The sequence below is a fragment of the Doryrhamphus excisus genome, chromosome 4, assembly GCF_030265055.1.
Source record: "Doryrhamphus excisus isolate RoL2022-K1 chromosome 4, RoL_Dexc_1.0, whole genome shotgun sequence".
NCBI classification, from domain to species: domain Eukaryota; kingdom Metazoa; phylum Chordata; class Actinopteri; order Syngnathiformes; family Syngnathidae; genus Doryrhamphus; species Doryrhamphus excisus.
This window is the reverse complement of record NC_080469.1, coordinates 3,433,180-3,460,491: the sequence shown is the minus strand read 5'-3', so window position 1 is coordinate 3,460,491 and position 27,312 is coordinate 3,433,180. Positions and strand designations below refer to the sequence as shown.

The 27,312-nt window shown below is 36.5% G+C and overlaps 2 protein-coding genes across 4 annotated transcripts; both read left to right on the top strand.

The window, feature by feature from the left end:
- The first annotated feature begins 1,381 nt into the window (after positions 1-1,381).
- Positions 1,382-21,788, top strand: add2 (adducin 2 (beta)). Of its 3 annotated transcripts, none has more exons than XM_058070100.1 (15): positions 1,382-1,665; positions 7,369-7,561; positions 7,785-7,926; positions 8,920-9,071; positions 9,193-9,273; positions 9,405-9,554; positions 11,867-12,010; positions 12,179-12,277; positions 12,360-12,536; positions 14,087-14,332; positions 15,885-16,001; positions 16,066-16,152; positions 16,229-16,355; positions 17,847-17,924; positions 20,717-21,787. In XM_058070100.1, exons 2-15 carry the CDS (start codon positions 7,415-7,417, stop codon positions 20,968-20,970), a joined length of 2,001 nt encoding a protein of 666 aa, XP_057926083.1. In that variant the 5' UTR covers positions 1,382-1,665; positions 7,369-7,414; the 3' UTR covers positions 20,971-21,787. The 3 variants fall into 3 exon arrangements, with proteins under 3 accessions (XP_057926083.1, XP_057926086.1, XP_057926085.1); XM_058070102.1 differs by lacking the exon at positions 1,382-1,665 and adding an exon at positions 5,121-5,454 and having other exon boundaries at positions 20,717-21,788; XM_058070103.1 differs by lacking the exon at positions 17,847-17,924 and having other exon boundaries at positions 1,391-1,665; positions 20,717-21,782.
- A 212-nt stretch (positions 21,789-22,000) lies between these two features.
- snrnp27 (small nuclear ribonucleoprotein 27 (U4/U6.U5)) lies at positions 22,001-27,217 on the top strand. Its single transcript, XM_058070105.1, has 6 exons — positions 22,001-22,185; positions 24,284-24,416; positions 25,724-25,830; positions 25,923-26,002; positions 26,516-26,580; positions 26,884-27,217. Exons 1-6 carry the CDS (start codon positions 22,149-22,151, stop codon positions 26,936-26,938), a joined length of 477 nt encoding a protein of 158 aa, XP_057926088.1. The 5' UTR covers positions 22,001-22,148; the 3' UTR covers positions 26,939-27,217.
- The last annotated feature ends 95 nt before the right edge of the window (positions 27,218-27,312 follow it).

Here is a 27,312-nt window from a genome sequence, read left to right as displayed (position 1 = left end):
CCTGATGTTTCCTGGGCTCTGATTTTTAATATAGTGTTTTTATACATCTCGTATACCACTATGTATTGATAAACAGCTCTGTTTTAATGTGACCAAGTCATATGCAGTATATGGTGAGTTATGATGCCATCTACTGTACAATAATTGTAAGGACAAGCTACAAGTCCCATCATAATGTGTTTGGTGAAATCAATGTTTTTCATTCATTTTTGACTGCTTGTCCTCACGAGGGTCACGGGGGGGGGCGGTGCTGGAGCCTATCCCAACTGTCTTTGGGTGAGAGGTGGGGTACACCCTGGACTGGTGGTCATCAGCCAATCACAGGGCACATATAGACAAACAACCATTCACACTCACATTCATACCTATGGACAATTTGGAGTCGCTAATTAACCTAGCATGTTTTTGGAATGTGGGAGGAAACCGGAGTACCCGGAGAAAACCCACGCATGCACAGGGGAGAACATGCTGAGGGTGGAATTGAACTCCGGTCTCCTAGCTGTGAGGTCTGCGCGCTAACCACTCGAACACCGTGCAGCCCCCCAATTTTTTTGTGCTGTATTGTTGCTTTATGTTGAAATGTAAGTATTTTAACAAGTAATTCCTTGATCACAGGCTAAGAATTTCAATGAGAGCAAATTAGTTTTTGTTTACTTTTTTTTCGACTTCTGTATTTTCCTCAAACAATTATATGTAATAAAAGGCATTAAGGGAACAATTGTGTTATCTTGGTTTGTTACATTGTTATGTCATATATATTTATATCAGGGTTGCACCGATTACATTTTTCCTGAGGATCATCTATCTTTCGAAAGCACACTTCCACATCAATATTGTGACACTCAAGGGTCTTTTCTTGCAGGGAATAACTTTTATTAAGAGAATAAGAGAGAAACTATATATATAGCTGCTATATATAGCAGCTAAAGTTATGGTGTTATAACAGTAAATGTCAACAACATTAAATACATAACAACGCAACAGACAAACAAAAGCATTCCCACTGCTTGAACAGAACGAGGACGAACGAATATGCACCTCCAGCTACAAACCTACGAACCATACACATAGGTAGCGCCGCAAAGCACGCCGGGAACAAGGAAGTGCCCGCAGTGACGCCACAATATGTACTGTAGGCCTATACTTAGCTGAGTACTTGTTTCCTAAAGTATCATATTTTGATAGAGTAGCGTTATCCCAAATCGATAACTGTCACTGACTCTTACCGGAAATTACAACGGTAATATGACGTTTTCTCCAATTCTCTACATTATTTATCAATTATGACTCAAGACTACGCCCCTTCTTCCTCTACGTAGCCAAAATGGCGATGATTCATTGGCTTGCAGATTCACCATTTAGACCCGCGTTTAGTGAAACATCCGGGTACTGCAGCTCTTTCTTTCCATCTTGAACGCACTTGTACACTCGAAATGCTAAGTGTAAGTGTGCAAGTGCGCCATTTGGAGCACTGTGTTACGACCGCTCCAGACTGGGCAGGCGTGGCAGTGGGCTGGTCCTTTTGGAGGCGCAGTCGGCAATGAAAAGCATCATGGTCCCTCAGACTTGCTAGTAGATACCTTGACAAAGGAAGGCGGTTGTTGCAACGTATATTAATCCACCGAATTTGCCTTATTTGAAAGGGGATGCTGGGGATGCACTGAGGTGAGTGCACTGCTTTCTAGTAATAAGTGTTTTATTTTTGTGTTTCTGTGTTTTTGCGTGTGTGATTGGGCGTTGTGCAGCATCCTCATTGATGCTGCATCTCAAACGCTTTGCATGTCCATTACTCTTAAGTATATATGAAATATAATATATGTGTGTGTATTTCTTTTAATACTCCGTTGCGTTCATGGCGTCGTTTATCTGAGTAGGATACAAATACTTGTTGTTGCCAAACAACCTCAATTTTCTCCTACAACATTTTTGTATTGCGTTGAATCGGCCTTGTCGTGTTTCCGTCGCTGTCGGCCTCCACATATTGCGGATGGCCGTCAACGCATCATTGGCTCTGCTGGTGCTGATGCTGCCTTTGCGTGCTTTGAGTGTTGCTAGGGAGCCATGCAACGTGCGACCGCAAGGGGATGATGGAGTACAGAGAGGGGCGTCCTGTGGATATGATTCACTCACCGTACATGTTTTGCTTCTGCTACATTGTTATTGTTTTTGGTATTTGAAGGGGCTATGCAGTAGACGGTGGATTGATCCAAATATTCATAGCACTGACACCGAGGGACGTTTATTTTCATAATTGCATGTGTTTTTTTGTTGTATTGTTCATATTGTTACTTTATTGATAGTGATACAGATATATATGCTGTATTAAATTTCAATTTTAAAAAGTATTGTTATCGGTATCTGTATTGACAATGCTGGCCCTGTGTTTACATAGTCGTGCTGACGGATATCGATGAATTTGCATATTGGCCGTGGTGCTTGTGCGTGTTTATGGACGCTCTGGGAGAGCAGAAATATGAAATGAAAAGCAAAAACAAATATGGTATTTTTTTCTTTTCTGCAAGATGGAACTGCATGTGAGTGCTTTTAGATTGTGAGAGAGGGCACAGAAGCACATGCTTTTATGTTGCAGTCTCCAAAAGTGTCCATTAAGACCAGAAAAAGTCACTAAATATGTAGCTAGTCGCTTTTTTTTGATAAAGACAATGTAGTGTCTGAATTAGGACTTCAACTACAGCTGGTCGATATGGACCAAAACTCATATCTCGATATATTTAGGTTGAATATCGATATACTACAATATATGTATATCCCCATATTTTTGAGACAAAAAAAAATATGGGTTTCAGACCAGGGGTCTCAAACACGCAGCTCGAGGGCCAAATGTGGCACGCAGGACACTAGTTTGAGGCCCCCATCTTGATATGAAAGTTTAATGTTAGTGCGGCCCGCGCAAGTTTGATATGGATGCTGTATGGTATCATGTACCCAGAAAAAATTATTACGTTTGATTAATGTTCATGTTAAAGGTTAAATAACTGTTAATAGTTAGCCTCCCTATACGTGTGGAAGTGGTAAGTTTTTGGCTATTTAAGTTTAAAGGAAATAACTTGAAGGCTACCGTTTAGGTCGCTAGCTCTCTAGTTTGCGAGTTAGCATGTGTCTCAAGACCCTGCAGTTGCGCAATATGTTGTAAATAAAAAGAGTATAAATGTGACTATAGTCGTGTTTTGTCATGTCTACAGGGCTCTAATAATGCTTTGTTAATTTTAATCAGAAAAAAAATTGTCTACCCACCAACTATATGTGGTGTCTTAAGTTTTTATTATTTGCCGTTTTATTATTATTATTATTATATTTATTTATTACTGATTGATTGATTTTCTTTATCTTTTTCTTCATCTTATTTTGTGTACAAAAATAAAAATTAAGATATTTGAGAAAAGTGGAATGTTTTATCAGAGCTTTTATTGTAGAAAATTGGAACCAAAGCAAAGTTTATTCATTTTTCTGTTTTTAATAAATGCGTTTTTTTTTTTTTTTTTTGGAAAACCTGATGCGGCCCAGTCTCACCCAGACCCTAGCTCCAGTGGCGCCCAGGTAAATTGAGTTTGAGACCCCTGGTTTAGACAAAAGCCAAATGTGCGCGCAAAGTTTTATTAAAATGTAAACAATCTTATCGAACAAAGCTGCTGAAATAAATACTATATTATCTTTAAATAAATATAGAAAAAGTTAATCTAATGTTCAATCTTCAGTCGAATCATGCTGCACTAGTCTCTGCAGCCGGGTTAGCACCATTAGCTCTTCCAATTCACGTTACCCATGACCACAGACGGTAAATATGATTGACACCGTCTTTATACAGAAACCTTTATACCGTCTTTTTTGCAGTTCACTCCCGCTATGCAGCCTCTCCTCCTTTGTATCTCTGCAGGGATCTCCGATTGCGCCGCATAGTGAAGGGGTGCTCAAAGCTAACACCTGTTCCCGAGTGTAAGCAATGGAGCAAGCTACAAACATAACAAAATGAACATCCATAGCTGCAAACCTTCTTAAGGGGTCGGTATGGCACCAAAAACAATAATGAAGTAATAAATGAAGTACTATAAAACACTAAAAACGCTGCAGAAGATGCAGACTGGTCGTAACTAGCTTGTACACAAGCTACACCATTTTGAAACATGAGACCCACGCATCAAATCCAGTCTACAAATGATATGCTTGTTTTTTGGCATCATCCTTAAAATAAATATAGATATTTTTAAATTATCAATATATATATAGCCCAGCCCTAGTTGAAACTAACAATTATTTTCTTCCTTCAATTAATCTGAAGCTTATTTTGATTAGTCGTAATTGATTACAAATCAATATGAACCAAACACAAAAGCTGATGTGTTTAAAGATCTATGAATTAATTAATTAATTAATCAATTAATAATAAATAAATTGTTGCAGTACTAGTCTTAATAGTCTTAAATGTCTGCAACACTGATCCCTCTTGCTGTGTCTTCTTATTCTGCAGCGGACCAAATACATATAAGATGTCTTAAGAATCAGCATTACGACGCCATCTACTGTACGGAGTTGTAACAGCATTCACAGACAGTCGACAAATGTCTTTGTGGCTGTTTGTTTGCCTGTTACAAGTACAAGTTATGTGTAATAATAATAATAATACAGTATAATACTGATGGTCCTGATTTAGGTGGGCGTTGGAGTGAAATGTTGAAGTGACTATGGTTACAACTGGCTATAATAAAAACATGCACATCGAAATCAACATCATTTTTATGAAATTTATACTATGTTGCCACAGAGATTAGTGATGACTCGGTCATAAAACATGCAATTTTGTTTATCCATCCATCCATCCATCCATTTTCTACGCCGCTTATCCTCACAAGTTTTAGTCTCATAAAAGTGGAGCCACAAAAAATCAATGCAAACCTGCTTAAGTAAGTATTATTCCAATGCATGTACATGTGCATTTACAGTATGTACTACATGCATGTGTATGAGAGGCTAATGTGCACCATAATGGATTTCTGCGAAATTTGATTCCATGTTTCCATCAGTCTCTCCTCAGGCGTTATCTATACATATATTACTTGTAAAAATAGCCAAGTATGAAAATAGTGTATAGTACTTACATAAAACCAGTTCCCATAGAATGCATTTTTTGGCAGACAGTATGTAAGTAATTGAGTCAGACACACAAAAAGGGAGGGCGTGGTGTTTTGGGACCTTATCTGCTCCCTGCAGCGCTATAAGTGTGTGTGTATATGTGTGTGTGTATGTGTGTGTGTACATGCATGTGTATGTCGGGTAGAGGCCACCGCTTTTCCAAAGATCGTTAAAGTATATCTGGTGTTTTTCGCCACTTTACCAGGCTGTGTTGCTGATCCACTTCCTGTTCATCATTCGGATTAATCTTTACGTGAGCTTGTACTACCATGCTGCGTGTACGAGTATACGCTTTCCTTTGTTTTGGTAGGTTTCCTTTCAGTTATCCTTTTTCTGTTATTTACTTTTTGGAAATTTCATGTGTCATCTGCTAAATGCTGCTAATGTGATGATAAAAAGTGGTTAGCATGTTGGCCACACAGTCAGGAGACCTGTGTTCGATTCTCCGCTCGGGCATCTCTGTGTGGAATTACTACCTCCGGTTTCCTCCCACATTCCAAAAATATGCTAGGTTAATTAGCGACTCCAAATTGTCCATAGGTATGAATGTGAGTGTGAATGGTTGTTTGTCTATATGTGCCCTGTGAAACAACAAAATAATGATTTGTGGCAGTCCTGGTTATGTCAAAATCAATAAGAACAAATAAAGAAGGGTGAGAGGGGCAACTGGAAAGGAACTAGCACTGACTAAAGGAAGTGTAGAGGTGGTTATAGGGGTGTTAGATTGTGTCTGGCGGGCTCTATATTAAAAACTGTATTTCAGGAGTGTCCAAAATGCAGACTATGGGACATTTTTTACCCATGGCTGTATTTTGTTCATTCATTCATTCATTTTCTACCGCTTTTTCCTCACGAGGGTCGCAGGGGGGTGCTGGAGTCTATCCCAGCTGTCTTTGGGCGAGAGGCGGGGTACACCCTGGTTATCATTTTCAAATTCAAAAAATAGAATTCAACAAGAAAACAATTTCCAAAGGAGAGAAAAAGTGAAAATACTAAGAGAAAAAAGTGTTAATCTAGGAAGAACATTTTATGAGTAAGAATTTTATGAGAATAATTTTGTTATATAATGAGGAAAAACAATATTAAAGAAAGAAGTCATAATCTTATGATGAGAAACAACAGAACTAATAGAAGTTATAAGTTTGTGGAAATTAGGTTGCAGAACGATGAGCAGAAAGCCAAAATATCATGGGAATAAAATTGAAACAATGTTTCCTATTATGACTAATTGGAATTTATTTTTTTTATATAAATTAATAGAATTAAATATAACTCCAAAGCACCCATTTAAGTTTTGCACAAATGGAGGAACAATTACAATCGAGTGCATCCCATAATCAGTTCCCAGTTCCACATGTCCAAAAGGAGTAGGAAGAAGCAAAGCTTATTAAATCCTACCCCTCCATCTGGTACTTTTACAATCAGTAACTGTTGCATTTGTTCACTTCCTGCTTTCCTAACATAGTTAAAAAAAATTTCAATTGAGTGCATCCCATAATCAGTTCCCAGTTCCACATGTCCAAAAGGAGTAGGAAGAAGCAAAGCTGATTAAATCCTACCCCTCCATCTGGTACTTTTACAGTCACTAACTGTTACATTTGTTCACTTCCTGCTTTCCTAACATAGTTTAATTATTTTTTCAATTGAGCGCATCCCATAATCAGTTCCCAGTTCCACATGTCCAAAAGGAGTAGGAAGAAGCAAAGCTTATTAAATCCTACCCCTCCATCTGGTACTTTTACAATCAGTAACTGTTGCATTTGTTCACTTCCTGCTTTCCTAATATAGTTTAAGGTTTTTTTATTTATATTTTTTAATTTTTTTTAATTTTGTAATTTTTTGTCCCGTACCGAAGTACGAGATGTGTCAAAATGATCTGACACATTTGTAGGTTAAGTAAAAGGAAAATAAAGTAAAGAAACAAAAAAATGTTTTTACTTTTGAAAAGTAACTGTTACATTTGTTCACTTCCTGCTTTCCTAATATAGTTTAAAGTTTTGTTGTTGTTTTTTTTAATTTAATTTTAAATTTTTTTGTCCTGTACTGAAGTACGAGGTGATATTACCATACAATGACATAATGTGTACCATAGTAATTGTCAATATAGTGATATATATAGCACATCATGACTGGTTCAAGAATGGTTGCTATGTTTACAGTTACAGTATGTTCCCTATCTCATCTGAGCTATTATATTTTCTGTATTCATATGTTCTCCAGAGTTATCCTCGACCCAGACCTGGTTGTAAGACACCAACTGTGTAAGATGAGCAAGTCCCCCACCCCGAAGGGCACCCCGGTGCAGCGCAGCCCCAGTGATGGGGTCCCGGAGGGCCTCCAGTCTCCTCAGCATTCAACACCAAGCTCTGGACCCCAGCTTAAGAAACGCATCTCTAGCCTCCTTCAGAGTCCGGTAAGATCAGCGAGCTCTACAGGAATACAACATCATCAAATGTAGACTTGTCATAACTCTATACAGTGTTTGATATGAAATATTGATGGTGAGACTTTGATGATGCGTTTGAAGTAAGAGTGCAAATGAGGCATGAACTATGAGTACAATCAGCAGTGGTTTTAATGGAGTACACTAATGTACATATCTTTAATGACTGATGTACATCGACCTGTGTGTACAGTCATTCAGGGAGGAACTGGATGTGCTGATTCAGGAACAGATGAAAAAAGGCGGCAACTCCTCAAACCTATGGGCACTCAGGCAGTTGGCGGACTACATGACCTTGCATGGCTCCCCGGCCACCCTACCTGTCTCCCCATCCAGTATGTACATTTATATACACCGTCAGGTACAAATGTTAGAATTCTTCGGCTATTTGTTCTGGGGTGGACGACACTACAAAAATTGGTATTGATGCCATACCAAGTAATGGTAATGGTAATGGTTTGATTTCATGCATCCCGTAATCAGTTACCAGTTCCACATGTCCAAAAGGAGTAGGAAGAAGCAAAGCTTATTAAATCCTACCCCTCCATCTGGTACTTTTACAATCAGTAACTGTTACATTTGTTCACTTCCTGCTTTCCTAATTTAATTTAATTTAATTTAATTTAATTTAATTTAATTTAATTTAATTTAATTTAATTTAATTTAATTTAATTTAATTTAATAATTCTGAGAGCAGCTTCTTGTAGAGAAGTATTGGATGACATTTTTAGCTAATTGGTTATTTTTAGCCTTATGCATTATTTTAGCTGTTTGAAGATGAACTATATCAGCAAGTTGAAGTATTTGTGATTTTAGAAATAAGGAGTTAGTATGTTCTCTGTAGGCGGCATTATGAATTATCCTTACTGACCTTTTTTGCAGTACATTTAGCGAGTGAAGATTGCTTTTATAGTTATTATATTTTATAGTTATTTTATAGTATATTTTATAGTTATTATAATTTAATTTAATTTAATTTTTTTAAATACAGGACAAGTATTCCTGATACTATCTTTGAATGAATTTCAGACTTCAGGTTTTGATTGATTGCTGTGACCCCAGGATGCAAAGGACATGGTTGCTGATGTTGAATCATAATAATTCATGAACAATGTGTCGGCACCACGAAAAAAATGCAATGTACCAAAATAACAGGAAAGCTAGAAGGCAATGCTAAGGCTAAACACAAAAGTGGAAACAGGAAGGCACAGGTGGACAAATCAAACACACACATACAGTAGTCCAAGGTACACACAAAGGTATAGCTTATGGTATATACGATATTCTCTTGTGTGGTTTTGTGACCTATGCTTTTGTCCACCCCACAGACATGATGATGGTGACGCCCATCAATGACCTCCAGGGCTGCGACCCTGGCAGCATGGTGAAAGGGGAAAGACTGATGCGCTGCAAACTCGCCAGCGTCCATCGTCTGTTTGATCTCTACGGCTGGTCCCAGATCAGTCACACCTGTCTCACTGTTGGTTTTGTATTTTAGTTGATACTCACCTGTTGGTAACAGTTGCGTTACGATTCCGTTTTTATTCATGTTATCATTTAGGATTTGTATTTTTCTTTCTTTTTTCTTTTTTTTTAAACAGCTGCGAGTCAGCAAAGAACAGGAACACTTCTTGGTGCTACCCGACGGCCTGGCTTATAGCGAGGTTACTGGATCAAGCCTGGTTAGTAGAGGTTATGTCCTCCCAGATCCATGACCACTCTAGCACTCGGAAATGAGGGCAAAAAAACAGTCTATTTTTATTATTGGTTGATACTAAGTAAACATATGCTTTGGGGATTATTTGATTTTCAGGTAAAGGTGAATATCTTGGGTGAAATAGTGGAGAAGGGCAGTACCAACCTTGGCGTGGACGAAGAGAAGTTCAGCCTGCACTCAGCCATCTACTCGGCCCGACCTGATGCTCGCTGCCTACTCCACCTTCATACGCCGGCCACAGCTGCAGTGAGTCTTCCTGGGGCATCATTTGGGGATGATGATGATGATGATAATAATAATAATAATAATAATAATAATAATAATAATAATAATAATAATAATAATAATAATAATAATAATAATAATAATAATAATAATAATAATAATAATAAAATAATAATAATAATAATAATAATAATTATTATTATTATTACAACAATAATAATAATAATTATTATTATTATTATTATTATTATTGTTGTTGTTGTTATTGTTGTTGTTATTGTTGTTGTTATTGTTATATATAATTATTATTATGTATAATTATATTATTATATAATATAATTATTATTATTATTATCATTATTATTATTTCATAATATATATATTATTATATATAATATATAATTAATAATATATACAATTATTATTATTATTAACAAAATAATAATACAATAATAAAACACAATAATAATAATGATAATAATAAGATAGTATTATTGTTATATTATAATATAATATTATTATTAACACAATTATAATTAAATTAAATTAAATTAAATTAAATTAAATTAAATTAAATTAAATTAAATTAAATTAAATTAAATTAAATTAAATTAAATTAAATTAAATTAAATTAAATTAAATTAAATTAAATTAAATTGAACTGAATTGAATTGAATTGAATTGAATTGAATTAAATTGAATTAAATTGAATTAAATTAAATTAAATTAAATAAGGAAAGCAGGAAGTGAACAAATGTAACAGTTACTGATTGTAAAAGTACCAGATGGAGGGGTAGGATTTAATAAGCTTTGCTTCTTCTTACTCCTTTTGGACATGTGGAACTGTGAACTGATTATGGGATGCACTCAATTGTAATCTGATTACCATTACCATTACCATTACCATTACCATTACCATTACCATTACCATTACCATTACCATTACCATTACAGTTTGGTGACAGTTGATGCCTTTTCCAGCCAGCATGATGAAGCAACCTTACCAACCTAAGGCAAAAGTGATAACTAACTGGCTCAGGAAACAAAACATCAACATTTTGGGTCCGTGATCAGGAAACTCCACAAACCTTAATCTCTTTCAGGACTTGTGTTTAATGTAAATACAGATATGAATGCATAATAAATACAGCAGTATACAGAAACATTGTATAATGCATAAATAATGCATAATATCAACTGGGCTTATTAATGATACATGAATGAGATACATTGCTTGGCATTGTTGATATTGACATACAAGCTTCTGATGTTTTAATGAATAATTGATCATTTTATTGTCATATTTAATGTTACTGCTATCCAATTCTACATCTTCCTGTTCAGCAATCCTTTGAATTGTTGTGTTGTTGGCGTGGAATGTTGATGACATTATTCCATCAGAAGGCATCGATATTTGTGCCTTTCATTTTTCCTTGTCGTTCCTTGATGTAATGTTTTGTATTTGTCCGATATCTTGATGTCCTTGAAAACAACTACTATGGCTTTTGCCTCAAGTTGGTAAGGTTGCTTCATCATGCTGGCTTTATTTCATTTGAACATGCATCAGATTACAATTGAATGCATCCCATAATCAGTTCACAGTTGTTCCACATGTCCAAAAGGAGTAGGAAGAAGCAAAGCTTATTAAATCCTACCCCTCCATCTGGTACTTTTATAATCAGTAACTGTTACATTTGTTCACTTCCTGCTTTCTTAATTAAATTAAATTTAATTTAATTTAATTTAATTTAATTTAATTTAATTTAATTTAATTTAATTTAATTTAATTTAATTTAATTTAATTTAATTTAATTTAATTTAATTTAATTTAATTTAATTTAATTTAATTTAATTAAGAAAGCAGGAAGTGAACAAATGTAACAGTTACTGATTGTAAAAGTACCAGATGTACCAAATTTATTTAAATTAAATTAAATTAAATTAAATTAAATTAAATTAAATTAAATTAAATTAAATTAAATTAAATTAAATTAAATTAAATTAAATTAAATTAAATTAAATTAAATTAAATTAAATTAAATTAAATTAAATTAAATTAAGAAAGCAGGAAGTGAATTGAATTGAATTGAATTGAATTGAATTGAATTGAATTGAATTAAATTAAATTAAATTTATTTAATTTAATTTAATTTAATTTAATTTAATTTAATTTAATTTAATTTAATTTAATTTAATTTAATTTAATTTAATTTAATTTAATTTAATTTAATTTAATTTAATTTATTTTAATTTAATTCAATGCATGTTCTACCCGTGCATGCATGGGTTTCTTGGCGATGTGAACATCAAGAGTGACAAATATCTGTCCTCAGGTTTCAGCCATTAAATGTGGCCTCCTGCCATTATCCCACGAGGCACTGCTCGTGGGTGATGTCGCCTATTATGAATTCAATGGAGTCATGGATGCGGAGGAGGAACGTGTGGAGCTTCAGAAAAGCCTCGGACCCACTTGTAAGGTGAGACAATCGAGGCTTGAGTCAGGCAGCTGCTTCGTGCTTTGTATAAATACTTAATTATCAAATCAAGCACTGCGGCAAGATTATTGCTTTTATGATACGCTTTTATTCCATATGCATGCATCTCATTTTATTGATTGTTTTTAATCAAGTCTTAATCATGTGAAGGTTCTGGTGCTCAGAAATCATGGAATAGTGGCCCTGGGGGAGTCCGTGGAGGAGGCATTCTACACAATCTACCACATTCAGGCTGCCTGTCAGATCCAGGTACACACTCACACACACAGGTCTTCAAATATATATAAACTTTAATGTAGAACTAAATATCATTTCAACTTCTGTGTGCCAGGTATCAGCACTGTGTAGTGCCGGGGGCGAAAAGAACCTGATCCTCCTTGACCGGACCACTCATAAACCCAACTATGCTGGAACAGTGGGTAGAACCGGCTCTACCTTTGGTCCAATGCACAAGAGCCGCATTGGAGAGCACGAGTTTGAAGCCCTTATGAGAACGCTAGATAATTTGGTGAGTCAATTCTATACAAAGTTATACTGAGCAAGTAAAAAGTAAGATACAGTTGAACCTTTTTATGTTTTGGTGGTTGATTGACAATGACAGCATTGTTAGCTAGCTGAAATTAACTTGTTTTCTTGTGTTATAATGCACAGAAAAGGGAAAGAAATATGTGTTCATGTGAATGATGGGGGGAAAAAATTCAGTTCCATGTTGTACGCTAACAAACTGGAAAAAAAAATAAAAAAAACAAACCAAAAGACAAGGTTCAACTGTATTGGAATGTTAATAATAATAATAATAATAAATAATTAGCTTCCTGTATATGCGTGTCAGTGGGTTCACTCATTAGTTTGCCTAAGAACAAAGCCATGGATAAAGAATGGATCCTCTGAGAACAGAAATATGGGCTAAAAACTATAAAAGCAATCTTCACTCATGTACCGCAAAAAAAGGTCAGTAAGGATAATTCATAATGCCGCCTACAGAGAACATACTAAGTCCTTATTTCTAAAATCACAAATACTTCAACTTGCTGATATAGTTCATCTTCAAACAGCTAAAATAATGCATAAGTCTCTTGACAATCCAGATTTCCATGCAACGTCATGATCTATGTAGGGAAACAACCGCAATAAATGATAATCATTTCATCTTTATTTGAGATTTACATGTGATGCCACAAAAATTAGATAATATCATTATGGCAGTCTATTCATTTTACATGGGGCAAGTTCGGGCAAGTAGTTCTCACCTTAAGGATTCCCCATGGGCAAGTCAATTTGTTTTTAATGTAGAACCCTAAACTGGAATATCCCATGATATTTTGGAGAGTATCTGGATAAAAAATGCATATACAGAAATTTAGTTTCACCTTTTTGATTCAATTTAGAATGGAACGAGAATGGAGAGCTTCTCCTTTCAGTGCAATAATCAAGTTAAAAAGTATACAAAGAGTAAAAATAGACAGTTTAACAAGATATATACAAGATATATACAAGATATATACAAGATATCCAAAATATTTGGCTTAATTGGTCGAATCAGGGGGCGGCACGGCGGTCGAGTGGTTAGCGCGCAGACCTCACAGCTAGGAGACCAGGGTTCAATTCCACCCTCGGCCATCTCTGTGTGGAGTTTGCATGTTCTCCCCGTGCATGCGTGGGTTTTCTCCGGGTACTCCGGTTTCCTCCCACATTCCAAAAACATGCTAGGTTAATTAGCGACTCCATAGGTATGAATGTGAGTGTGAATGGTTGTTTGTCTATATGTGCCCTGTGATTGGATGGCGACCAGTCCAGGGTGTACCCCGCCTCTCGCCTGAAGACGGCTGGGATAGGCTCCAGCACCCCCCACAACCCTTGTGAGGAAAAAGCAGTAGAAAATGAATGAATGAATGGTCGAACCAGGAAGTAGTCTGCTACAAAATCAACACATCACAATGTATTTTTATGTACTGTAACCTAAAACTTTATTTGGAAGAAAAAACTTAAAAACTTACTGTGATGGTAAATGTTCGTTATCTGATAAAATGTTAACTTTTACTGTCTGGTGTTCTCTAGGGTTACCGTACAGGCTACACCTACCGTTTCCCGTTACTGCTCGAAAGATCACGAACACGAAGGGATATAGAGGTTCCTGCGACCGCCACAGCCTTTCACCAGTTTGACGATGACGGAGTCCCTTTGGGTCTCAAGCAGCATCCTTTTACGCAGCGCCAGCAGCAGGAGAGAACTCGATGGCTCAATACTCCGAATACCTACCAAAAAGTCAGCCAGGAGCAGGCCAGTCCTGGACAGCGGACCACTGTAAGTATGTAGCGTTAGGATTGGTGAATACACTGGATGGTTAGGGACTGTATATAACCGACTTAATTCAAATTTGAATACAAAAGGACAGTCAAAAAGTCATATACTAATCCCGTGAGGGGCATGTCAGGTCAGACATTAGGGACACGATCAAGACCAGGACTGAGATTAAAATGAAATGTAGATGGACAATGAGAATAAGCCTTGAAACTTAATGAGATTTCAGACCACGGAGTCCATTAATGGAGTGCAAACACAACGTCAGTGGAACATTGGTTAGCACCATTAATTCATTTTGTTTAGTTTTCCTGTTCGCTTTAGTGTTGATTTTAAGATTTTATTGTTTGTTTTTAAGGCGTTGAATGGCCTGACCCCCAAATAATTCTCGGATCTCAGGGCCAGCTCCAACTTGTGGTGCCTAAGACGAGACTTAAGACCAGGGGAGACCGAGCCTTTTCTTTGGTTGGCCCCAAGCTATGGAAGTCTCTCCCCTCCCATGTAAAAAAAAGGCCCCCAACATCGAAAGTCTCGTCTTAAAACCCACTTTTATTCTCTGGCTTTTAACTTGGAGTGAGTCGTATGGTCCTGTGTTTTTTAGTTCTTTGTTTTTATTTTAATTGGTTTTATTTTTTATACTTTTATTGCTTTGCTTTTTTAATATTTATTAAAATATTAATTAAAATATTTTTTGTTTAATTTTTTAAAAAATGTTAATTTTTATTTTTTTATTTCTTTTATTTAAAAAAAATTAATTAAATTAAAAAAAATTCTAGAAATAACAACAAATTTTAATATTTTTTAAATTAAAAAAATAATGAAATTTTAAAAATTGTTTCAAAAAATTGTTTTAAAAAATTAAAAAAAAGTATTATTTTTTTATTTAACATTTTCTTTTAAAAAATAGAAAAATTTATATTTTAATTAATATTGTAATATTTTAAAACATTTAATATTTTAATATGTTTTTAATATTTAATATCTATTTTACTATTTTATTTCTTATTTGATCTTTTAGTTTTGGATTAAATTCAATTTGTACCTTTATTTATTGTATTTTATTTTTAATTTTTATTTTACTAGTCTGTGCAGCACTTTGGAAACTAACCACCTGATCACCGTGCAGCCCTGCAATTATGTTTTTGTAATACAAAAACAATATGAGTCATTGGTGATATAGTGGTCTGCAAAGCTGTCCATTGCTGTATTCAAAATCATGCTTTAACTATTAGGTGAACTGTCCAGGGTGCTGGAATGAAGCAGCATTAAAAATGAATGGAAATTGTGGCGAAAGGAAATGATACTGGTTGTTTGAATCAGTAGGAGGCGCTCCAAGATGTTTACCCCCCTTTTTTTTCCTCCCACCTCACTGAAGCTCTCTGCATTGCAGAGAAAGCCAGCTCTGACTGCTGCAGTGCAGCGTCTGCCCTCTGGTGGAAAAAAACCCAACAGCACCAAAATACATTTTAGACCTAAATCTCCAATAAAATAATAACATTGTTGAACATTGCACTGTTTTTGTTCAATATATTCAATTGCTCTTTGTCTACCACAGTGGATGAAGACAGAAGAGGTGACACAAGCTGGCAGTACATCCATCAAGATAGAAAACCCCAACCAGTTTGTGCCTCTTTTTACCAACCCTCGGGAAGTGATTGAGACACGAAACAAGGTAAGGTTGTCCTACTGATGTTCAACCATCCCCCCCCCACACCTCAAACCCAACACCACCACAGATCCGACAGCAGAATCGCCAGGACATGAAGACAGCAGGTCCACAGTCTCAAGTCCTCGCCAGTGTCATAACGGACGATAGTCCTCCGGTAAAACACAACATCATCTCCTTGCAGATTATCTCCAGATTTTAAGAGCTTTGTTTTTTTTTTTTTATTATGTTAGTCTCCGGTCAGCCCACCACAAGTTCCACCAGAGCCTGAAACCCCAAACCCCTTTAACCAGCTGACAGACCAGGAACTCGAGGAGTATCGCAAGGAAGTGCAGAAGAAACAGGACAGTGGGACCAACGGTATGTTTCATTGTCAATGAGCTGTTTATCTATCATTACTCAGGAGATATAAAGTACTTTTAACTGTACAGTACATTTTAATTTAGAGCTGAAATAGCAAAAAACTATATTTGCAAGCCAACTTAGAGTACACCCAGACCTGACCCAGACCCAATGAAACCCTTCTTGTCAACAACCGGTCTATGTACACCAATTCCTGAAGTCTACCGTACATTTTTACATTTATTTATGATGAGTGGTATTGGTCAGGGGCCCTGTTTGACAATTCCTAAGGGCCTAATAATATGAAATCATCATAATATAAAATAAAAAATAAAAAATAAAAATAAAAATAAAAATAAAAATAAAAATAAAAATAAAAATAAAAATAAAAATAAAAATAAAAATAAAAATAAAAATAAAAATAAAAATAAAAATAAAAATAAAAATAAAAATAAAAATAAAAATAAAAATAAAAATAAAAATAAAAAAATAAATAAATAAAAATAAAAATCCTTAGCATGTTTTTCATTCCAAAAACATGCTAGGTTAATTAGCGACTCCAAATTGTCCATAGGTATGAATGTGAGTGTGAATGGTTGTTTGTCTATATGTGCCCTGTGATTGGCTGGCCACCAGTCCAGGGTGTACCTCGCCTCTCGCCCGAAGACAGCTGGGATAGGCTCTCAGAAAAAGCGGTAGAGAATGAATAAAAATAAAAATAAAAATAAAAATAAAAATAAAAATAAAAATAAAAATAAAAATAAAAATAAAAATAAAAATAAAAATAAAAATAAAAATAAAAATAAAAATAAAAATAAAAATAAAAATAAAAATAATACATTTTATTTATATAGCGCTTTTCAAAATCCTCACACACTTTACAGAAGAATGGAGTTGAATAAAAGCAAGTAAACAGAGTAAAAGATTAAAATTACATTAAAATACAACATTCATTCGTTAATACACAGCTAAAACAACAGTAAAAGCGGGGCACAGCAGTCAGGTATAAAAAGTTAGACATTAAAAACAGATTTACAGAGGTGGGTTTTGAGTTGTTTTTCAATATTATAATTCAGTATAATAAAAAAATATTTCCACAGTTTATTGTCATTGTACAGGGGGATTGAAAAGTACTTATTATTTATTTGTGAACTATAATTCTTGCAAGAAATGAACATGAGAAGAAAGTGTATTGCATGGAGTTTTATTTAAAATTCCATATGAGCGCCAGCATTGGCTTTTACACAATTACTGTACTTTTAATATTGAGACCTCATCTTCCTTTGACGTGATTGTTGTGATGTATTTTGTCTTAAATGTTTTTTTTCACTGTTTCATATCATTCATCGACACACTGAACTTGTTTTGTTCCTACACTGATTAATACTGTCATCATTACTGATGTCAACCTCACCTTTAATGCTAATCTTGGCCTCTCAGCTTGACGTTCTGCACAGCCAAGCACTTATCTCCCTTTCTTAGCGTCTTACTCTGTGTTTTTGTAAGTAGGGGAGGAGGTGGCAGATGAGACTTCGCCTGCTACCTCCCCCACAAAGGGCCCTCTGCCCAACCAATCTCCCCTCTCAGGTGAGGTTTAGCAATGCACTCACTGCCTGCCCTTGCATGCCATCTACAGTGGCTGCCTGGTCAGCCGCCTTCTGCAGTCTGATTGACATGAAGCAGCCAGATTGATTTTTTTTTTTTTGCCTCTACCGCTTCCCATGCTCACTGACAGCCCTGTTACTCCCTCTAGTGAACTAGTATGATCATGCTATTTGAAATTGTTGATCTGAGTTATAGTTATAAGTTATATATCCCCGTGCCACTCATTACATAAACACTAAAAGAGTAAATAGTCACTCAAGGTGCAACCAAAAACACACACACCCACGGAAAATACAATGTAACTAAGCCACATGGAGTGGGTATCGAAATAAACAGTCCTCCAGTAATATACAATACCGCAGTATATGCTGGGTAACCTGTCAGGGAAGTGTGCATTGAGCTTACCAGCATGCCTTGTGGGTGCTAAATTAGTATAAAATAGTATATTAGTTCGTAAGCGTTAGTTGAAGTTTGTCAGTGACAACTTTTTGTCCTACTTATGGTTGACCAACGTAGAGATGGTTTTCCTACCAATAAACAGCCTAATTGTGTCGATTGGAAGTTTGGTCTGTTAATATGCAGTGTGATGAATATATGGAGCTCATGTTTGTCGTGACAAAATTAATTGTTATAAAGTAAATAATAGTTCCCCCTTGGCATGTTATCCCTGTGCATGCGTTGGTTTTCTCCGGGTACTCCGGTTTCCTCCTACATTCCAAAAAAAACATGCTAGGTTAATTAGCGACTCCAAATTGTCCATAGGTATGAATGTGAGTGTGAATGATTGTTTGTTTATATGTGCCCTGTGATTGGCTGGAGATGGGTTTCCTACCAATAAACAGCCTAATTGTGTCGATTGGAAGTTTGGTCTGTTAATATGCAGTGTGATGAATATATGGAGCTCATGTTTGCCTCGACAAAATGAATTGTTATAAAGTAAATAATAGTTCCCCTCTCGGCCATCTCTGTGTGGAGTTTGCATGTTCTCCCCGTGCATGTGTGGGTTTTCTTCGGATACTCCGGTTTCCTCCCACATTCCAAAAACATGCTAGGTTAATTAGCGACTCCAAATTGTCCATAGGTATGAATGTGAGTGTGAATGATTGTTTGTTTATATGTGCCCTGTGATTGGCTGGAGATGGGTTTCCTACCAATAAACAGCCTAATTGTGTCGATTGGAAATTTGGTCTGTTAATATGCAGTGTGATGAATATATGGAGCTCATGTTTGTCGCGACAAAATTAATTGTTATAAAGTAAATAATAGTTCCCCCCTCGGCCATCTCTGTGTGGAATTTGCATGTTCTCCCCGCGCATGTGTGGGTTTTCTCCGGGTACTCCGGTTTCCTCCCACATTCCAAAAAAAACATGCTAGGTTAATTAGCGACTCCAAATTGTCCATAGGTATGAATGTGAGTGTGAATGATTGTTTGCTTATATGTGCCCTGTGATTGGCTGGAGATGGGTTTCCTACCAATAAACAGTCTAATTGTGTCGATTGGAAATTTGGTCTGTTAATATGCAGTGTGATGAATATATGGAGCTCATGTTTGACTCGACAAAATGAATTGTTATAAAGTAAATAATAGTTCCCCTCTCGGCCATCTCTGTGTGGAGTTTGCAAGTTCGCCCCGTGCATGTGTGGGTTTTCTCCGGGTACTCCGGTTTCCTCCCACATTCAAAAAAAACATGCTAGGTTAATTAGCGACTCCAAATTGTCCATAGGTATGAATGTGCGTGTGAATGAAGGTTTGTTTATATGTGCCCTGTGATTGGCTGGAGATGGGTTTCCTACCAATAAACAGCCTAATTGTGTCGATTGGAAGTTTGGTATGTTAATATGCAGTGTGATGAATATATGGAGCTCATGTTTGCCTCTACAAAATGAATTGTTATAAAGTAAATAATAGTTCCCGTCTCGGCCATCTCTGTGGGGAGTTTGCATGTTCTCCCCATGCATGCGTGGGTTTTCTCCGGGTACTCCGGTTTCCTCCCACATTCCAAAAAAAACATGCTAGGTTAAATAGCGACTCCAAATTGTCCATAGGTATGAATGTGAGTGTGAATGGTTGTTTGTCTATATGTGCCCTGTGATTGGCTGGAGATGGGTTTCCTACCAATAAAAAGCCTAATTGTGTATATTAGAAATTTGGTCTGTTAATATGCAGTGTGATGAATATATGGAGCTGATGTTTGTCGCGACAAAATTAATTGTTTAAAAAGTAAATAATAGTTACTACATAATGATATTATTGTTGATACAATTGATGCATCTATAGTGTTACATCCAATTTTTCTCAGCCAGAAGGGAGTAATATTGGGTGTCAGGTCTTATTTGCTGTCTGCATGATGCTGTGTTTTTCATTTGAAAGACATTTTGGCTTGTCATGCTAGCCGGAAACGGGGCTGAAGACCTTTATGTAGACGCCAGCTTGCGCAGCATCCGAACCCCATGATGGTTTACAGCTTACTGTATACCGCCAGTCAAAAATGTCACGTTTGTAATCCTAAGTAGGTCCATCTGTCTTTGTACCCACTGTATCTTGTGTCCCTCTGTGTCTGTCTGTCCTTTTCTGTGTTACTCCACAATGATTTCATAGGGCACACCTCTGGTGCTTTGGTCTTGTCTCACTAGTAAGTACAGAAACAGTACACATCTCACATGACTAGAGCATGCTCATCTGCACTGCCATTTAGCTTTACAGCGCCGATAATGCAACACTTTTTGTGTCCCGTTGCTAAAATAATATCCTATTTTTCCAATCCTCTGAGCAGGAGATGCCAAAACGGACTCTCCAGTCATACAAAACGGAGGTGAAGAGGAGAAACAAGCGACCGAAGAACTGGAGAAAGGGATGAAAGCCCTTTCCACCAACGACTCCTCTGCTACTACCGACGTGTCGGCCAAACCGCAGGGCGGCACCCCCGAAGGCTCGCCATCAAAGTCCCCGTCAAAGAAGAAAAAGAAGTTTAAGCCGCCGTCGTTCCTGAAAAAAAGCAAGAAGCAGAAGGAGAAAGCGGAAACCTGAGTTTTGAAACCTCGATGAATTATCGCTGAGGTGTGTCTTTGTGTAGGATGCAGTAACAGACTGGTGCAGTTGACTGCCTTTCCAACACACAAACAGACATAAAGACAACAATCACACTTTTACTCTTTGCTTTGAAAAAAAAACAAAACATACTATTTGACCCACCGCTGATCCCTTCAATTTCATCACATTTTTCAACACTTTGTGTACCTATCATGTCTTTTTTGTCACCTACGGCTTAATGAAACCATGACTCAAGAAGCCAATAACACTCCTTTTGGTCAATTAATATATTAATACAAAATATACACAACTGCAACTCTCCAGTTCCCTAAAATAGTGCACGCTTGATCCCCTTACAAGCACTTGGAATAATGTAGATTTACATGTTGTGACTGATCATAGCATCTAATGGTTTAGCTATAAGTATAACATTGATGTTGCAGGTATACTAATGCACTGATAGCTACTGATTGTGCTACTGAATGCTGTTTATTGTTTATTGACAATAGATGTTGTTAAAGCAAGGAAAAAAAAACAAGACAAAAGCTGGCATCCTGTCTTGCGAGAAAAAGTGGTCATCTATAAGATATGTAACTGCAGCTTGAAGACTGGTAAATATACACTGACGGCACTAGTACATTCCACATTTTTCCACATTTCATATGTGTATACCAAATACCTCCAGTTAATTTCTGTCTTAAGTCGGACAGAAAAAAAACAACAATGTTAATGTGTTGTTTGCTCATAGTTTTGTTGATTTCATATTAGAATGTGTAAGTGAATGTTGCAAGTTTACCATATATCTGTCATGATTAAAGTTTTATTTAAAATCAAGTGAATTTTAATTATGGACACATTCTTTAATTTTATGAAATAAGTTTAATTTATGTGAATTTCAAATAAAAAAATAACAACTTAGGCTTCATTATATACACACAGTACCTGACAGGCGCCACTATCATTGTTTACCTCCGACTCATAGAGGGCGCTGTAGAAAAAAAAACAAGCGGAAGTAGGCATAGGACAAAGCGGAAGTGTGTCGTTAATGTTAGCGGTTAGCTAAAAACCAGTTCTAGATCGCTAAAAAAAACTAGAGTGAAGAGCCGTAATTTCTTTTGTTGTACTTCGTTTATCTGTTCCTTTTATATTTTTTGTTACGTATTTCACCATTGAAAATGGGAAGGAGCAGGAGTCGAACTCCTCCAAGGCGTGGTAAGAGTCAAGATGTCGTTAAGCGTGATGTATTCACTGTGTGATTTAGCATACTTCGATAACATTGTAGAAGAATCAAGGATATAGCACTTATACTTACAAAAAATGCACTGCTATATTGTATAACGTGTGATAATGTTAATAATACAGCTGTTAGTTAGAGCTTGTAGTGCAAAATCACCGATGTTTTTCGCCATTAAATGACACATTCATTAGCATTTTAACATGTAAGGTAAGTGTGTTTTTACTTTTGTCTTCTGTAATGGTTATGTGCCAATTCCATGGTGGCTGACAATTGCAAACACGTAGAAATTATCCAAACACAAAGCAATCATAATAAAAGACATTAGAAGTAGATTACATCTGTTTTTGATCACATCAGGTAGCAAAGTGAAGAAAATAAATAAGGTCACCAGCAGATTGGAAGCAATGTCTTGTACTGATTAGAATGTTATGACCTGAGTTTCATATTGTCACATATATCATAATTTAGTCTTCGGCATATAAATTATAATTAAAAAAATCAATACAGGTTACAAAGGTGTCTCTGTTGACTGCAAACGTACACCGTTTGCTGCATGCACAATATTAAAGTACAGTCATCCCTCACTCCATCCATCCATTTTCACTAAGGTTGCGGGTATGCTGGAGCCTATCCCAGCTGTCTTTAGGCAAGAGGCGGGGTACACCCTGGACTGGTCGTCAGCCAATCGCGGGGCACAAACAACACACTCGCATTCATACCTATGGACAATTTGGAGTTGCCGCTTCGCTCCGTTTTGTGGTTGACTTTGGATTTATTAGTCCAAAGCAGGGGTCTCAAACACGCGGCCCCGTGGGCCAAATGTGGCCCGCAGGACACTAGTTTGAGGCCCCCGCCTTGATATGAAAGTTTAATGTTAGTGCGGCCCACGCAAGTTTGATATGGATGCTGTATGGTATCATGTACCCAGAAAAAAAAATATGTTTGATTAATGTTCATGTTAAAGGTTAAATAACTGTTAATAGTTATCCTCCCTATCCGTGTGGAAGTGGTAAGTTTTTGGCTATTTAAGTTTAAAGGAAATAACTTGAAGGCTACCGTTTAGGTCGCTAGCTCGCGAGTTAGCATGTGTCTCAAGACCCTGCAGTTGCGCAATATGTTGTAAATAAAAAGAGTATAAATGTGACTATAGTCGTGTTTTGTCATGTCTACAGGGCTCTAATAATGCTTTGTTCATTTTAATCTGAAAAAAATAATTTGTCTACCCACCAACTATATGTGGTTTCTTGAGTTTTTATTATTTGCCGTTTTATTATTATTATTATTATATTTATTTATTACAGATTGATTGATTTTCTTTATTCTTGATTTGTTTATTTATTTTTCATCTTATTTTGTGTAGAAAAATAAAAAGTAAGATATTTGAGAACAGTGGAATGTTTTATCAGAGCTTTTCTTGTAGAAAATTGGAACCAAAGCTAATTTAAAAAAAAAAAAATTTTTTTTTTTTTTTGGAAAACCTGATGCGGCCCAGTCTCACCCAGACCCGAGCTCCAGTGGCCCCCAAGTAAATTGAGTTTGAGACCCCTGGTCCAAAGAATATTGAAAGACAAGTCATATGTTGTATTCTGGTCACTAAGCGTCAATAATGTTACATTGATGAGACATGACATTGCATATCTTCACACTACATGGAGTCAGCCATAGCCGGTCCGACATGACATAGTGAAAAAAAGTTCCCCTCCCATTCCGTAGGTTGGTAAGTGTAAGTTTTTGGCTCTTACTTTGTCCGTATTCCCTATTCTGTTTGAAACCCCGACGTTTAGAATCAACAAATTGGAGGCTAGCATTCTATGGTAACATGAGCATTACAGTTGAGCAGTGTATTGTAAACAAATAATAATGTGACTGTAGCGGTGTTATTTCATGTCTACAGGGCTCTATGAAAATGTTCAATTTATTCATATAAAATCCTACTTAGCGGACATTCACTTATCAGGATTTGGTCTAGAACCAATTAACCACAATAAACAAGGGACTATTATAGTACTACAGCGTGTTGTTTGCATACTCTCTTTACGTTCCTGTGTAATTCACTCATCGTATTTCACTCAGACAGAAGACGTTCCCGCTCTGCTTCACGAGAACGCGATCGAAGGAGAAGGGAGAGAGATCGGTCTCGGGATCGAGACAGAGAGAGAGACCGAAGAAGAAGTCGTTCCCGATCTCCTCACAGAAGACGATCAAGGTGATGGAACTTTTAAGTTTCAATCTTTTGATTCGGCATTCATGAGCCTGCAAATTTGCAGCATTTTTTTTTCTATTTGTGGGACTTATAATGTCCATCCATACATGGTAGGAAAGTAGGAGTGTAAATCTCTTTGTGATAGGCGATTCGATCTGAATCTAGATACGCAGGTTGCCATGCAATTCAAAACGATATACTTACAAAACAGAATGATTCCATACAGTCTACATATGATTCAGTTTGATTCTACGGTTAATGTAGACATTAATCTTCCATTATAAAATCAACAAGTAAATTATATAAAAGTTGCTTTCTTACAGTATTTTCAAAAGTTTAAAAGAGCACAAAATCCCCAAGATGCTGGAAGGTATGGGGCCATTCGAGCTTCCACACCAATGTACATACAAAACATGGTATTTATATACTAAGTTGCAACCCACAAGCTATACTGGGAAACCCATGTGTACAACAGGAAGTTGTGCTGCATGCTTTGCGGTTATGAATCAGTATAAGATAGTATTGTTTTATTATGTTCATTTTGATACCCACATCGTCCGTGTGGTGCCGTTACATTGTGTGTTCCGCATGTGTTACTTCTCAGGTTTTTGTTGGCACTGTGAGTGAGAGAGGTGTCAGTTCGATGACCTCCTGTTGGTTTGTGTTAGTGTCAAAATACACATTTGTGTACAATTACTTGCGGTGTTTCACCATTATAGCCAATAACAGGGATCTACCGTATTTTTTTTCTACATAAACTATGATGAACTATGCTTTTTCCACTTTTCTGACCTATAAATGTAGTTAGAATGTTGTATTATCATGTTAAACGATGCCAAAGTTTCAGATAATGAGGTTTGCACATTTGGAAGTGAGTCCTAAAAGAAGTTTGCGATGGTTCAAAACGCTCAGTTTGAAAAAAGGTGTGGTAAAACCGTTCCTTTATGATGTCCCAGACGAGCGGACTTCCTTATATGTAAACTCGTCTCCCTCATGCAAGCTCTGCTCATGTAGAGGAGTCAGAAGGGCAAACAGTAAGTAACAGTGTATCAGTGTCCTAACTGTGTTTATTTTGTTTAAGTCATGGAGGAAAAATGCATTATAGCGTTTTCGCAGGAACCATGGAATAGGTGCAGATTCTGGAAGAACTAGAACACCCTATAGGAGTCCATAACTCAATACAAAGGGCAATAATGAGAATAGCAGGTCCCCTTTAATCAACTATGAAATGTATTAATTCCACATTTGCAGAGATACACTCAATAGTTGAAAATAAACCCTCTGGCAACTGTCTTGTTTTTCCTCTATAGGTCTCCCCGACGCCATCGCTCTTCCTCCATCTCTCCTTTGAGACAAAAAGACAGACGTGACGATGACCGTAAAGACATGAAGTCATCCAAGCCCATTCAAATATCAGGTACCAGGACATAGTGACATTCAGTAGTCTCATACATGACACATAGGCACCATTAATGTGATTCCACTCAATTACATTACTTTTTTTAACAGCTGAGGACATGCAAGGCAAAACCGAAGAGGAAATTGAGATGATGAAACTGATGGGATTTTCAACATTTGACACCAGCAAGGTAAGCGTGTTAGATGTTTAATCAAGAATGCTTCTATAACAGCTGAGTCACTGCTCTTCATCTAAATTGCTTAATAGACAACCCATCTAACGGTCTAACATGCAGGGTCTTGAGACACATGCTAACTCGGAAAACCAGAGAGCTAGCGACCTAAACGGTAGCCTTCAAGTTATTTCCTTTAAACTTAAATAGCCAAAAACTTACCACTTCCACACGGATAGGGAGGATAACTATTAACAGTTATTTAGCCTTTAACATGAACCTCAATCAAACGTAATATTTTTTTCTGGGTACATGGGGACTAACATTAAACTTTCATATCAAGGCGGGGGCCTCAAACTAGCGTCCTGCGGGCCACATATGGATCGGAGCATCCCTAGGTAAAAGGCATAATCTAATGCTTCGCAGCAGGCATTCCAGTCAACTGTTTGACTGTTTTTTAATTTGCTCCTCAATTTGAACCATGAGACTGTCCTGAGGAATGTTCGAAAGACATTTTTTTTCTTCAATCAGGGGAAGAAAAGTGAAGCATCGACCAACGCGTATGCTGTCAACGTGACCATGAAGAGAAAATACAGGTATGACAAGCACATAAATGTTTCTACTTTTTTGACACGCTGTCACATTTGATAACGCAGCCGTGGATCCCATGATACTCATCAAACCCCTCCGCCCCCCACATTGCTGTTTCAAAATGTAAATTATTTTTTGTCCCCTCACAGGAAGCGCTATCGCTGCTAGTGTAGCCAATCACCTCTGCAGGTGTTTCTATGCAGAGATTCTGGCTTCCCTATTGGTGCATGATGATGTAACCTGTGAGTGTTGCGAGGGTAACAGTGATGTAATGTTTTGTCTCTCTTTTTTTTCTAATTATTTTCCAGGCAGTACATGAACAGAAAAGGTGGGTTCAACAGACCACTGGACTTCATCGCATGAAAGCTCGCAACATCTTTGCTGCTATACTCCTGAAACTTAGCTTTTGATGTACCTGACAAGGATAGATAATGGTTTGCTTTTTTTTGTTATTTTGTAATATTTTGTGTGGGATGCTTTTGTATATACAGTACATTTATGATTCATTAATTGTTAAGCTCGTGTTAAGTTTTGGTGCAATTCCATTGCAAACATGTGGCTAATGAAGCTGTCATAGCATGACTCATGTAAGTAGTTAATTAGTTGTTTGAAACCATTGAAATAAAAGTCTTTTAATATCTGCATTGTCTTTATTATGAAAGTCAAAACCTGATTCCATACATATTTAGTTGTCCTGACTACTATTTCAGTCAATATTGAACTTGGAACAAATGTAT

Coding starts and splice junctions, on each gene's coding strand:
- add2 (XM_058070102.1), top strand. CDS start 7,415: ATGAGCAAGTCCCCCACCCCGAAGGGCACCCCGGTGCAGCGCAGCCCC. Junction 7,562..7,784: donor CTAGCCTCCTTCAGAGTCCG/GTAAGATCAGCG, acceptor CTGTGTGTACAG/TCATTCAGGGAGGAACTGGA. Junction 14,333..15,884: donor GTCCTGGACAGCGGACCACT/GTAAGTATGTAG, acceptor TGTCTACCACAG/TGGATGAAGACAGAAGAGGT.
- snrnp27 (XM_058070105.1), top strand. CDS start 22,149: ATGGGAAGGAGCAGGAGTCGAACTCCTCCAAGGCGTG. Junction 22,186..24,283: donor TCGAACTCCTCCAAGGCGTG/GTAAGAGTCAAG, acceptor TATTTCACTCAG/ACAGAAGACGTTCCCGCTCT. Junction 26,003..26,515: donor CAACATTTGACACCAGCAAG/GTAAGCGTGTTA, acceptor TTCTTCAATCAG/GGGAAGAAAAGTGAAGCATC.